General features: G+C 44.2%; 1 protein-coding gene across 24 annotated transcripts in view; it reads right to left on the reverse strand.

Moving 5' to 3' along the window:
- Positions 1–4804: 4804 nt before the first annotated feature.
- The window catches only part of CELF2 (CUGBP Elav-like family member 2), an 867108-nt gene continuing 857245 nt past the window's right edge, over positions 4805–14667 (reverse strand). For 14 of the 24 annotated variants that reach the window (XM_030819332.1, XM_030819326.1, XM_030819324.1 and 11 more), the window contains one exon: positions 4806–12354. In XM_030819332.1, coding sequence (XP_030675192.1) covers positions 12227–12354 — 128 coding nt within the window. In that variant the 3' untranslated portion in view covers positions 4806–12226. Of the gene's footprint in view, positions 12355–14667 lie in introns of all 24 variants that reach the window. The other 10 variants (XM_030819314.1, XM_030819310.1, XM_030819322.1 and 7 more) reach the window with 1 other exon arrangement.

The raw sequence follows: 14667 nt of genomic DNA on the forward strand, positions 1-14667 counted from the left end.
GGTGAACTAGATAGGTCTTTGCTGCAGGGTGCAGAGCTGTCCCAGAGCTTTTCTAAGTGACTGCACATGGGCAGCTTCCAGGAGGATTGGGTTAACAGCACTCCTCACACCTTCTTGGCTGCCGAACTTATTTTTCCCATAGATTATCTTGCAGGGTAATGTCTGTAGAATAGAATTTGGAAAACATTACTTCAGATCAATGTTTCCAAATTCGTACCACACTGTAAGTTTGTGAATTATTCAAATTTTAACCTGGATGGTTGTAATTATAGAGGTGTTTGACATATATTTATAATCACATTCTTGAACGACGGATCACCAATATTTCCTTGTTGGTTTGCTCTGGCCAACCTGAGGGGCTGCTTGCCTGGCCTTGTCATCACACGGCTGGGGAGTTGAGTTGGGAATCTCCCCTTCTCTGACACCTACTCTGCAGAGCGTCATGTGCCAGGGAAGGCAGGCAAGTGAGTACCAACATTTTATTGCTACTGGGCAGAAATTGAGGCTGTGAACAGGGGTGTGCTGACACTGTAGGAGAGGCTGAATGGGGCACCTCCGGGGAGATGCAGTCAGTGGGGGATAGAAAGCGAGCAGAGCTGGGCCAGCGGGGCATGGGGTCCTGGAACTCCAGGTGGGTGGTGACTGCGGCATCAGCTCAGCAGGGCATTCTTCTCTTGCCAGAACCCCCATCTCTCAGGCCCACAAAGGCTCTGTCCTCTCTTACATCCCCCCTACCCACCTACCCAGACTCATTGTGTTCCTTGAGGGGAAGGCACCCAACATTGGTTTCAGTTCATAGTTTTTAAAGATGTGAAGCTGTTGGTTGGATCCCATTTTGTAGATGGGGAAGAATGTGTCATAGTTGGGTGGTTGGGAAACGTGACCCTGGAGCACTTGGGCCACTTTGGTCAGCTCTGGCCTGGTAAAGACATTGTTGTGTAGAAGCTTTAGGGAGCTTCTTGCCCTGTCTCCCACTGTCTTTCATCCTCCCCCAGGACAGCCGTTGAAGCTGCAGCGGGGCGATGCTGAGTCTGAGCAACAGTGAGCTCAGCTAAGGTAGAGAGTCCCATAGAACTGTCTCTGAGCACGTAATCTGTGTGGGCGCCCTGGGATGCAGTGTCCACTGTGTGGGGAGAGAGGTTTGCCTGGACCATCCACTTGCTTACCTGTTTTCCCTTATTTGGCAGAGAAGCTAATTATGGCCAAACTCTCAGAGGGAGGGGTATGATGTGTTAACTGTCTGCACCCACGGCCTTACCGGAATGCCTGCCGTAGGGTAGCTCTTTAACATGTGTTTTGAACAAATGAATGATTAGCGGCATACGTCCTCACTGTGTGGCAGCTATTGTTGTGCTGGGACACAGAACTAGGATCCAAGCCCATGTCCTGCGTGCCTGCCACCAAATGGCATCCCTGCAGTAGCAGGGACCTTGTGCCTATCCGAGTCTGTTTGAATGGCTCGGTTGTGCTGTGCAGGGCTGGGGGCTGGTGTCAGCCTTTTCCTGCCCCAACAGGAGCTGCTGTGGGAGATGGGGGAAAGGGAGTGTATCCGCTTCTCAGGAATGCCTGAGTCAGGCGCCTGTCTCCACAGTTTCTGTTCATGTGCGCTTAGTTCTGTGGCTCTTCTGATCTCTGAGATGTTAAACTTCTGTTGAGATAGAAAATGTTCCCGAGCGGGTGCAGAAAGAGATGATGGGACATCTGAGGTGGCTTGACCTCAATAGCAGGCAAGTCTTCCATTTGGGACCCCTTAGCTGAGGAGCTTTGGGGCCACCAGTCAGAGCCTGCGTAGGGGGCTCACCGCAGTGGTTCTCCCTCATTCCCACCCACGCCCTAGGCCCCCACTTTGTGGCTCCTGACTTTCGCCAGGGGGTCTCCAGTTTCCACCCCCTGGAGCCCATCCACAATTGAATAAAGAAGCCTGTCCCCAGCCCCAGCATGCTCACTGCTGCTTCCCAGAGTCTCCTCAACCAGCCAGCATGTTAACCCTGGCTAGATGGCAGGCACTGTGTGAGGCACGGGGGATCCAGTGATGGACAAGACAAAGTCACTTCCTTCAGAGAGCTCATGGTCTAGCTGAGGAGACAGACACATGTGACATGGAAACAGCACACTGTAAATAGCGAATGTTCTGCAGCGTTGCAAAGAATGCGGGAAGATAGAAGTGGGTGGAGAGAGGAGGGAAGGGGAGAATGACTCCGAAGACCTTAACCATTTGCCACAAGGCTTAGGTAACAGAGAGTCTCTCTTAAGAGTCACCCTCTGCTAAAGCTATGACTTTTTGTCTTTGTGCTTTTAGTGGCAAAATCATTTTTCCAAACTTCTGCATGGATCACCAATAAAGACAACAAAAGCAGAGTGCCTGTGGTGAATTGGGAGCAGGGTGAGGATGGGGGTGGGGGTCGGGTGCTGTCTGCCTGGCTGCATCCGTGTGCCTGCCCTTGTTTCAGAAGTCTGGCCTCTGGTCTCCCCAAGGTGGTCATACACCCATTCAGGTTGCTGTTGAGCACCGCTTTGCCTTGGAAGGGCCTGGAACCTACAGGCTTGTTACAGACACATCTACAGGTGACCTTGTCATTCCTGCCTTGGGTCCAAACTGGACAGCTAGGCTTTTCTTTTGGGGAAGTGATGCCTAAATACAATACAGGTAGGAAGGGGTAGATCTGCGTGAGGAATCGTTGCCTTTTCCTAGCGTGGGATGAGTTGGTGGCTTCCTGGAGCTGTGTGGTGTGTGAGCCCGTAAGGGGAGGTGCCGCTAGAGTGGACAGTGTCTCTGAAGGGGAAAGGCCTGTTCTGGGACTTGTCGGTGCAGAGAGCTTTGCTGGAAGAGCTGTACTTTCTGATCAGACCTTGCCTACAGTTCCCCAGGGAACCCAGGGAGCTAAGTGGACACCTGCTGGGAGAAGGTGAGAGGCCAGGCCAGCAGAGGCCAGTTCTGCTGCCCTGCCTGTAGGTGTGGCTGCTCCGATTCACCTGCGGCCTGGCCTAGTGCTCACAGCGCCGTGGACCCTGAGCACATCATTTTATGTGTATTGGCTTAGTTGATCCTCATGACAACCCCACGTGTTAGGTATTATTTTGACCCTCCTTGTGCTAATGAGGAAATTCAGGCACAGAGGTTCCCTGGGTAATCAGTGGTAGGGCTGACATTCACATTGAGGCAGTCTGGCTTCCCAGAGAATGCACCTGAGAGCTTTCTATACATGGCCCAGCAGCTTCATGAGAGAAGGATCCTCCAATGTCTCACAACTGGGGATTCTTATGTGCGGCTTCAGCTGTAAGTGACCAGTTGGAGAACAGTGTGTGTGTGTAGTTTGTATTAAAACACCCTCCTGATGCAGGCACCTGGAAGCTGGTGCCAGGGTGCTTTGCTGACCAGTAGAGACAGGTTACAAGACATGGAGTATTCCTCAGAAAGCAGCTCCTGCCCGGCAGGTGACTTCCAGCTGCCTTGACCTGTTACTCTGTGCTGGTCTCCCAGCATGCAGCCCCTGGTTAGGGAGACATGGGGGACTCTGGAATCAGGGCTGCACACAAACAGGGGAAGATGTTGGTCTTATTCCTCCTTCCCCAACTAACTCAGCGCCCTCCTACCCATGACGCCCTTGGCTGTGTGCTCTTTACAGAAGGGGTGTGTTCTAGCTGGGTGCCTGACTGGCAAGGGAGGACTGTGAAGGGCGCCCCACACGCAGGCAGCTCTTCAGCGCCTGTGCCCAGGTCTTGTGGACCATGGGTCTCTCAGTGTTAAGCGCTCCCCACGGGGCTGCGTGGCACCAGCAGGTGTACCCTCTTCAGGCCCTTGGCTTTGGCTGCTTTTTCCTGCTTGGCTCTTTCTCTGCTCCCTCACTTTCATTAGAAGCTTCTTTTTTTGTGAGAAGTTTATGAGTAGGAGGTTTGTGGTGGGAGAAAGCAGAGAATGGAAGAATAATTCTGGATTATCTGTGGGTTTTCATTAGCTACTCTTTCTGTCCCTCATTACCAGGGATGAATAAGATTTGCTTCATAAAGGATCAGGATGCTTGTGCCATTTTGCAAATAGAAGTTAAGGAGTTTTTCTCAGAATCAAACATTAAGCTAGAAAAACAAATCCAACATAAAACCCTGAAGCAAAAAAGGAATCCAACAGAAAATGCCATTCTGTTCAAACTTATGGCCTGTAGGAAAAATTTCAAAAATATTCCTTCAAAGGGCCAAGCAGCAGGCCTCCCGTTTAAGCGCTGCAACTGTTATAGGATGTCTCTGTCTCACATACCGCTTTGAAACATTACCCTTCTCATCCTGCATGATCAAATGCCTTCTCTTGCTGACTCTCATTCTGCTGTCCTGAATAGGGCGGCTATTGTTCTCCAGCAGGGCATGCTTTCGGTGTCACATCATTCTGGCAAAGTATTGACACAAACCAGCATTATTCCTGGATCTGCCTTTCTCTTTGGTCCCCTTTCTTCTGGGCCTAAAGAGATCACATCCAGAAAGGCAGTTGGGTTTTCTAGGTTGGGGAGGACTCTGGGTGCTTCCTAGTGGGCTTTTTGGCCATGAAGGGACTGCTCTGTTCTGCCACCCACGGTGTGCGGGTAGAGACTCGCCGTGGTCACGAGGCAGGGGATGGATTTCCAGAGGTCTCTTGGCTAAAATGCACTCCGGAGAACTTTTGTTTCCAAAGTCAATTTATTGAATATTAAGTCATAAAGCCAGTGATATAATTTTAATGAAAAATATCCTGTATCACTTAAGACTTAAAAGAACAAAAATACCCCTTAGAAACACTGCTTTGAAAAATAATCACATTAACTTTACACACAACAGAGTCCTTTCTTAAGCTTTATTTAAGAAATCGAGTACTATATAGTTCAATATATATAAGACACATCCAGTATTGTGTTCCTGATAGCAAGTGCATAGATTTTGTTAAGATATCATTTTCACTCAATAGAAACGTTTCATGGTCACATGAAGATAATATTCCCAGTGATTTGCCCAAGCATGAGAGGAGAAAACAGAACACAGCAAAAATAGTGAACTACAACAGAGATGAAAAACAACAACAGCAAATTAGCAGAACAGTCGATTCCTGATAAGTGAATAAGCTGATTGTTTGGTCACAATGTTTTATTCACTTATCAGGAACGATTCACAGTACATTAATGTTCACTGTGTGTCCTAGCCTGCCAGCTAAGAGTCCGAGCCCATCGGCTGCGTGCAACTGCTGTGGGCTGGGCAGCGTGTGTGGCTTCCATCAGCAAGGCGGATGTTGATGGTGCTGCGGTATCCCAAGGTGGTCCATGCATGGCACACGGATTCACCTTGCTCACACTGCAGCGGTGTCATACCGACTCAAAAATATGGGTATGAATTTAAGCAGGGACCAACTTTACAGTCATAAGTGCTTAAAGGAACTAGCATTTTCATCCCCTTCTTTGGAGAATTATTTGTTGCTTTAAAAAAGCAACAAAAACTGGCTTTGTCTTTCTCTTCCTTTGCTTAGCATGAGTATTTTGTCTTGTGCCAAAATGGTGGATCTGTGTACTTATAGATTTGAAAAATAAACACTTGCACCTTGGAAATGATAATTTAATCACCCCCCATGCCTCCCAACATCCCCCTCCCACCTCCCTAATAAAAAGAAATCACGCCCTTAGCCATCCTTTCCCACTAATGTAGGCAGTGTTTTCAGAGGAGACTGCCGAAGGCTATGAGGAGACTGAAAGCAGAAGTGGTGGCAGGAAGCGAGCTCCATCCGTGCAGGCTGGAGCTGGTGGCATCACTATCACTGAGGCAGCCAGCCCCGGGGAGGGAGCCTCCCTTCCTCCACCTCGCCAGGCCCCTCTGTTGTTGAGCAGACTAGAAAATACAATCTCGGGCCAGAGGGGCTGCTGCAACGAGAGGGTGAAGATCCTGAGCACCTACTGGGAGAGATTTCACTGGCACCCAGAGGAAGGCTGCCAGGTGCTGGGTGGCCTGAGTCAGAGCTTGTGCGTCTGAAAATACTGGAAGGAGAGATAAGACAGAGGGAGCAAACATCGACGGAATCTTGTAAGAGCACTTTAAGAGCAATCAGATTCCTGAGCAGAGGCAGAACAGGGCCTGCGGCTTCAGTCTTTGAGGGCAGAGAAGGAACAGTTTTTGATAACTGGCCTTGGGGTGACAGTGGGCACGAGACTTAGGTTCATCCAGGAGGGAGTGTGTGGATGCGTATGGCGTTATTAGCTTTTGTTTGGAAAAGGACAGTAAACTATGAAGACGACTTGAGTGAGAAACTTAACTTTACCTCCCCCTGCCTCCACCGGACTGAGTACAGCTTCCATTTGAGCCCTTGGAAATACTTCTCTTCTCTTCCGTTAGTGTTAATAATTAAAGCTGCTCCTGGATTCAATTAGCTTGTAGAAATAAATAATTTAAATGACTTTTCTATACATATCTTTTGATTGATGGCAACAAATAGACTTAAGTTTAACCCTTTTCACCAGCTAAGTTGATTTTTCTTCTCTGGAGAACTCACCTCTTTTAGAAAGGTGATTAGTGTCTAAGAAGAGGTGGACTGTAATGATGCAGGTTTGGCCTCGTGGGTGTGGAGAGGAAATCCCCACAGCAGTTTGGAATGTATGTTAAGAACTGCGTGACAGACTCATGAGGGAGGGGAGAGAAGGGGGAAATTAACCTGTGTGGTCAAAAGACCGTAAAACACCTTGGCAAATCCAACCCCAAAGGCAGTTACTGAGGTGAACCTTAGGAAAAACGTGTATAAATCTTGGAAGCAGGAGTTCAAGTGGGCGGTTGTACATAAATCAAAGGTGGCTGGTGTGCAGTTTCCTCTTTCCCAAATCAGATATTCACTTAAGTGGAATCGACTGTATCTTTTTACACAACATAGAGAAAAAAACAGATACGTGAAACAGTGAGGTGTGCAGATGTATCACCAACATATAATGACTACCAACAATACAACACGCAGAGAGAGAAACAAGTATTAGGAAAATGGTTTAATATTGGAGACAGAAGCAAAAAACTGCATCACACAATAACATACATTACAAAAATAAGTCTGACTGTTTCAACTACACGGTTATGTTCACAATGAGGACAGAAGAATCAGAAAAAACTTTGATCTAAACAGCAAAAAAGCAAACCCTAAAGTTTTAACTAATACATTTATCCACTTAAAGTGACTGAATACTTCTAAATCTAATTACCTTATTGTGTAACTGCACAATACAGAATAAAAAGTGAAACTTACCGCTGTTATTTTAAGACAAAATTCTAATGCTAGATATAAGCAAAGGGAAAAAAGAAATCAAGCCAAAGTTTTTAATTCTCAAAAGAAAAGCAACTTTCTTTCTTTCAACCCGAAATCAAACTTGAAATCAGTCATTGTCAGGGGCCCATCAGAGCAAGCCACAAAAATTTCCATTTTTTTTTAATCTCCAGTATAAAAAGTTCCACTGGTACAAAATGCATAAGTACAATCAGTTGTAGAAATAGGAAAGCCTGCGTATTTTTTTTTGGCTCAAATTCCATCAAACAACAAAATCCAAATGCATCAATAAAACAAACAATACTCAAATGGTCTTACAGTTTCCACTAGGTTGCATTAACTTTGGCTTTTCTCAGACAATATTTAAAAACTATTTTGTAATTCTAAACAAAGTGATTATTAATCTACAAACATCAATTCTCACAGCACAAAAAAACAAATACATTTTTTTGTATGACATTATTCAAAAAGGTAATGAAACTACAGGTTTTTTTAAAATTTTATTTTTTTTAATTAGCACTTAAGATAATAAAAACAAACAGTAAAATGATTCCAGAGTAGCACAAGCCAACTATAACCCCTATGGTGAAAGAAAGATGAACTCGTTACGCCTTTGAGGACTGCCATTGCATCACAATTCTCTAATTTAGATTAAAAATGACTATTCTCTACACTTGATTAAAAAAAGCGGTTTACCTGTGTTTTCTTCTGGCACAGGCCCTTTGCACCCTTGCAGCTTTTTCCTTTTGATATTAAAAGATAAAAGTGGATAGAAGGACAGTTTGTCTCTGTGGAAGGTTATTTTTTGGAGAAGGGCAACAAAGGACTTTCCCCCTCATGTCCTCTCTTGGTGACTTGTGAAGAAGAAACACTCGATTCAGAGGGCATGTCCTGAGCCTCCTGTCCCCTACCCTCAGTGTTTCCTCTGGGGGAGATGCATGCAGGTGGGTTGAGAGGGACATGGGGAGGGGAGTCGGCTTCAGTAAAGAAATCAAAGTTGTTTTTCGTTGAGATTTAGGTAATTGATAAGAAGTTTCAGAATGAAATGGTCTTAGAAATTCAAGTGGTGGGCTCTGTGTTTCCACATATGTGTCGAGACACACTGTGTTCTGAGAGAGAGACAGGTGCAATAACTGTTGTTATTAAGCTGATTGCTGCAGGAAGTACAAAATAGCCCTCAGAGGATGAAGGAAGGCCCCAGCAGTAGTAAACACATGTGAGGATAATACAAATCATGTCATTGTAAATGCATGTGCTATAAGAAGGAAACGTTTGTGTTGCTTTTTGTTTTTTTTTTTGCATCAGTAGAGGCTAGTCCTTTCCATCCCAGGGCTATCCCATCCACACACACTGATCCTAACAGGGTGCTGAGCGGGGAAGGGGAGCTGAGGCCAAGAAGCTTCCAGGGCATGCCGAAGAGGAAGGCTGGAGCTTGTGTTGGGGCTGTAGGCGTGACATTAGGATTTGTCAAGACAGCAAGGTACCTGTTCATAGAAAGTCATATGGCACTTTAAAAAGTGGCAGCAGGAACTGGTGCTAGGTATTTGGTCAGTAAATTGTGATAAAGAACTGAGCTTTACTTAGATGAAATGTATTCAATTAAAAAACCACAAAGGCTGGGAAAGGGCTATGGGCTTCTAACTCCAGATACCTGGTATATTCAGAGGTACCTACCGGGGTCGGAGATGCCCCGGCATATGGCTGATTAGAAATACTATTTAGGAGTATTTCAGAAACAGAAACAAAACCCCTCAAGAGACTATCCTGCCACAAAGTTGTTTTACTGCAAGGTATATGAAAATATTCCAGACTAGGACATAGCACTAACGTGATCTCAAAAGCACACAGGATTGTTAGGTGCTCAATCTACCTCCGTTTTCCCTCAGGGTTTATCCAATTACTCGTTAAAAACTGAAGAAGGAATTCTAGTAGCACATTAGGAATTCTTTTCCCAAAAATGAGAAATAATCAAAAGTAGTGTAGGATTTTTTCCCTTTAGATTGGCCTCGTGGAATTGTTTTCTTTTGGATCTTAACCAAAGAACAAAGTAGTCAAACCGAAACAACTTAGAGGATGGATGCAGGGAAAAAAATCTAAACTGGAAACACCCCAAAACAAACTCACTCAAATCATGACAGTATAAAAAGTCATCAACATTCCAGATAGCTCTGGGTAGAAAGGGTTAAAAGTTCAAAACTTTCTCACCTTAGAGGTTTCCACAGATTATGAAGAAAATACATGGTGAGGTTGCCTTCACAGCACTGATGTGCGGAGTGGTTAAAAAAGTGGGACATGGGCACTTATACAATGTCTTACAAAAAACATCAGAGAGAAATAACAAACAATAACAATTTCAGGCAACAAGACCACAGGATAGCAAGTTAACAAACTTTTTAACCTTTTTTTGTTTTGTTTTTTTTTTTTAAATATTAGGGATTTATACAAAACACATAATAAAATACCCATGTTATCAAATTACTTCTCACAAGAAACACACTGAAGCTCTAGGAAGGAAGTACCTTTGGAATTTGGCACTATATATTTTCACTTTTTTTTCTTTAAAAGAAAAAAAACAGATCACATTTTGCTGAACACAAACACATCTAAATAGTCCACAATTAAAAAAAATGACATCAATGCTTCACAAGCCAACACAAAACTTATTCTGGAATAGGTTTTTTTTTTTTTCCCTCACATGAAATTTTTTTTAAGCAAACAACTTTTTTTTTTGAAATTCTTTTTTTTTGTATTAAGTAAACCAATTCTAAACTTGTCTTATCAACAAAGAACATTAAGACTCATGATGAAACCACAACTTAATTCACAGAAGCACCAACATAACACAGTTTACAGTAACCTTTCTCCTGTACATTGAAACAGTATAAAATATAGGTAATTTCATGTGCATTAAACCATGGATTGTCTAACTGTGAGTTCAGCAAAAGGTGACACAAATAGGTAGCATTTGCCCCAAAACAGGGTAAATATTTTTCTTATACTAATCTACAAAAAGTGGTTCTATATATATATCTTAATGAGAAAGTGAGCCACCTAAAATGGCCTTATCAAAAAACTTTACACTGCCTGAAAAATGTAAAAACTATTACAGACCTCTAGAGACTTAAAATCAGACAGTTTTTTTCTCAAACTGTTTTTGGAAGTAGTCTGTTAGAAACCAACATTCTGTGTCCCTGGACACATATTGCTATTGTTACCAGTGACCGGGAAGAATGCCAATCCCTGTATAATACTTTCAAGTCTGTTTTAGGAAAAGAAAAAAAATAAGAAAGAAACGTTTTTGCCACAGGTTTTTTCTATAATGAATTTGTCTAATAATAAATTTCAGTCTTGCATGAATGCAGCAATGTTTTTCACATTGACTTCCCAGAATTCATAGCTAGATGAGGTCACATGCAAATTTCAAAGGTCAAACTAGATCAAAGGTCAGTAGGAGAACCAAATATGATGTGAGGTCAGAAAGACATCAGAAACAATGACGGGACGATGAAACTTTTTTTTGAGACGCCACAGGGACATGCTAGGCAAACGATGAACTAACGGGCATGAAGATGTCTAGGGAAAAAACAAGGAAGAGTAAAAAAGTTACACAGAATCTATGCAGCAGCAACAAAATCACTTTTAAGGGTGCAGGAGAAAAACTAATGCAAATCTTAGGTCATTAGGGAGTCTCCGAGCCATTCACATAATTTGCATTTCTTACACTCTTTATCCACAGCACAATGAAACCCCAAGAGAATCCATCTGGAGAGAGTGAAGGGGGATGGATTCCGGGTGTTTTGGGGTGAGGGACAGGGGGAGAAGGTCCAGTTTCAACAAATGTGACATATGGGGAAAGTCAGACGACTGAACTGTAAACTAGATAATGGAAGTTACAAACAAAATAATCAGACAGATACAAACAACAAGAGGATAAAGCATGAACTTTAGGTCTAGGGTTCAACGGTGAAAAAAAGCCCATTCCTAGAACAATTCCTCTAGAGACTACTTCAGAAGGTTCTAGCTAGACAGAGAACTGCTCTTTAGGTACCCAATAAGTTAACAATAGGCAATAAATAACTTCCATTATTTCTGAGGCAGTAAAAATTTTGTATAAAAATAGAAATGCTTTTTTACAAATAAAATTTACAGGCCTGTGGCTTTCTTTTTTATTTATGTATTTATGTATTTATTTATTATTATTAAATTTATCTTTCAAGAAACATCAAGTATTTTCACTCATTTTTATTTTTTAAACCCTGTAGCTTTAAGAAACAGATCTCTAAATCTTTTTGTACATTAATCCTTTCTAAAAACTAAAACTAAAATAAAACAATAACAAAATAGACAACCAGTGTAATAATTTGACCAATAAATGTCATGTTTCTTTGAACCCTAAAATAAAATCCTACTTAGTAAAACAAGCCGATGTAGTGGAAAGACGTGTGGTTGGAGTAAGTGCTTCTCCTGGCTTCTCCCTCTCCTAGGCCACCACGTTAACCTCTAAGCACCGGGCCCTCCCTCCGGGGGTGGGCGCCGGGCAAGGAGGGGTGAATTCTCCAGGCAGTGCTCTCGGGGCACCAGTGGTTTCAGAGTTAGAATTGCACATTAGCGTTTGTTTGCCTTTTAAATTCTCAAGATGCCGTTTATTTGTGTATATGCTCCTCTTTAAAAAAGCAAAAATGAAAAAAATTTAAAAAAAAGGTAAAAGGAGATTCAAATTGCAAAACAAAGGAGAATACAGTGGCACAACTGGAGGAGGAATTTACTCAATAGAAACAAGGTAGCCCAAGTTTTAATTATGGCAAACTGGGTAGGGGAAGTGGGTGGGGACATGGAGGCCTTACTGTAAAAATAACCGTCTCTCTTGGTGAAAGTTGGCAATGTGGTCCTCCTCTGCCTTCCCTGTTGAGACAGGCTGGCTCGTGGGACTTACCCTAAGAAAGCTAAAATGAGAGCAGGGAGCCTCTGGGGTTAGGATCAGTAAGGTTTGCTGTCGTTTTTGGAACGCTTCAGCTGCACCTTCAAGCGTTTCATGCCGATCTGAAAGCCATTCATAGCCTGGATAGCAGCTTGTGCAGAGACTGGATTGTCGTAGCTAACAAAACCTGGAAAATACCGAGAGAGGGAGTCAGCCTGGAGAGGAAGCCCAGCAGAAAACAGAAAAGGGGGCCGGGGCTCTGGGGAGGGCTGAAGAGCCAGCATGAGGCGCCAGCCCCATGGGCCCAGCACAGCTCTGCAGAACTGATCGTGAGTCCACCGTGAGTGGATGATGGGGCGTGCCCACTGAGCAGCTGGCTGGACTGGAAATGTGGCGGCATGGAGCACACACCCCTCCCCACACACGGAAACCTCAGACTCAACTGTTTGTTTGGCTGAATTCAGTTCCACTTACTGAGCTCGCTCAAATCATTGTTTCCAGTCCTTTAATATCTCTCCAAAAGAACCCCAGGTCCATACACGCTACTTATACAAGCAGTGGTGTAAATATTCCAGGGCTGTGGGGGCCCCTAGGGGCTCACGTGTCCCAGCCAGGTGAGGCCAACCGGCAGGCTCGGGAAGGGAAGGGCTGGAGAACAGCAGATACTGCCAAGCCCCGGCCTCTCACTCTAGCTCTCCATGGTCTGTCACACACAGCCTACACCTGTTTAGCTGGAGGATGGGTCAATTAGCGAATAAACTCTAGAATAACTCATACTTGATTTTGGAGTTAATACCAAGGAGACTAGGGAAGTGCTGGGCCTTTCCCCTTATCTCACTTTCCATTTCCAAAGCTCCAGTAAATTCAACAGAAAGGAAATTGCTCCCTGGCATCTCCCAAAGTCTGGGGGATACATAGTCAATGGCTTAGTATCTGAAGAGAATTCCCCATCTCTTTCTTACTCTCTAGCAACGACCTCCACCAAGAACAGCACGGAGGGCATGCTTTTGAAAAAGAACTGCAAAGACCCAGTGACAAGAGGATCTCGGTCCCAGAGTCTGTTCCAGCACTGGGGGAGGCGGCAGCAGGGGTACAGCAAGGCTGTAAAGGGTGCTGATCTGAGTGGTGACAGGAAGCTATTGTCCTGATTTACATTTAGGTCTAAACGTGAGCTGTTTGGAAGGTTCTATACTAACTAGAGGAGGAAGAAGAGGACATGACTTTTCTGCCCAGTTCTCGGCTGATAAAAATGGGTATGCAGCATAACACTGGGCAGCTTTTCAGAGGTAGGCTAGATTGCAAAGTGGCTGTTTACATTTTTATTAAGTCTCATTCCCAATAAATGTGATCTGGGATCCAAGATTTGTGCTCTAACTTTCCTTTCCCTCGGGGTCTTTATCAAGGAACAGCAAGATAGTTACAGAATGGAAATGGACAAAGGTGAGATGGGTAACAAAACCTGGCCAAGAACTAGGAAAGAACGGGGCACTACCTTATGACTGGCAGCCCTAAGAAATGCGGCTGGCTCACCGAGCAACCTGGGTGCTATAGTGTTTCGCAGAACTGGAAACCAGTCCATCATGCTCAAGAATTGTCTGCTGACACTAACAGCTATGGTTTACATCAGTATGAGCACATGGTTAAGGTTGGAGGCTAATAAACAATCGGTTTTCAAGGAAGTAAATATTTTCTCAAATCAAATCATGAAGCAGAATTCCCTTCCAAATAAACCTAGAATATTGTTTAGCTATGAAAAACACAAAAGTCAGCCTGAAAGCCTTGTAAATCATGTAGGGAAGCCTCTCTAAAGTAGGCTCTTGCTCAAACACACACCCCACCCATAATGATTTAATTCGCATATCCTTCTCTACTGAACTGTCACAGAGGGGTTTATACAGTTGCCACAGCAGCCGCCGAATGGGTTCCGACTGACAGCCTTGCCGCTAGGGTAACGTGGTGACTGTAAGCGGCTGACATGCGGAGTCCTTTAACCATGCCTTCAGACCTTCCTGGGTGATAGCACAAATTAGACGTTAGGATAAGAGTTTTAGAAGCCAAAACATTCTCTTTGGACTGGTTACTCATTACCAGCCAGAGTTAAGTTTGAGAACCACCCTCCCTTTGCTACTTTCCTTTACAGCACACAATTCTGTGTGTTTCCTCCAGCCCTTACCTAACTACCTGGGTTTTATGCTGTTACTATTTCCCACCGGCATGAATTATTAAATTGCAGGAGTGATTAAAGCAAATACTCTAACTCAAACTGGGCCCTGAGCTTGCCAAGTAATATATACTCTGAACATCCTGGCCTGTAAACTGCTTTGGGGGCCAATAGGGTTTGAAAAATGAAATACGGAATATATTTAATGAATGCTATTGTCTTGGTGTAAAACATCAGTCCACTCTGTGAGCATCCCTTACTCCCTAAGGGAGCAAAAAACACCCACAGGAGGCGGAGTCCAGGCTGCTTGAGGAAAGGGGGCATGGCAGCTGAGGCTCT

The sequence above is a fragment of the Nomascus leucogenys genome, chromosome 9, assembly GCF_006542625.1.
Source record: "Nomascus leucogenys isolate Asia chromosome 9, Asia_NLE_v1, whole genome shotgun sequence".
Classification (NCBI taxonomy): Eukaryota; Metazoa; Chordata; class Mammalia; order Primates; family Hylobatidae; genus Nomascus; species Nomascus leucogenys.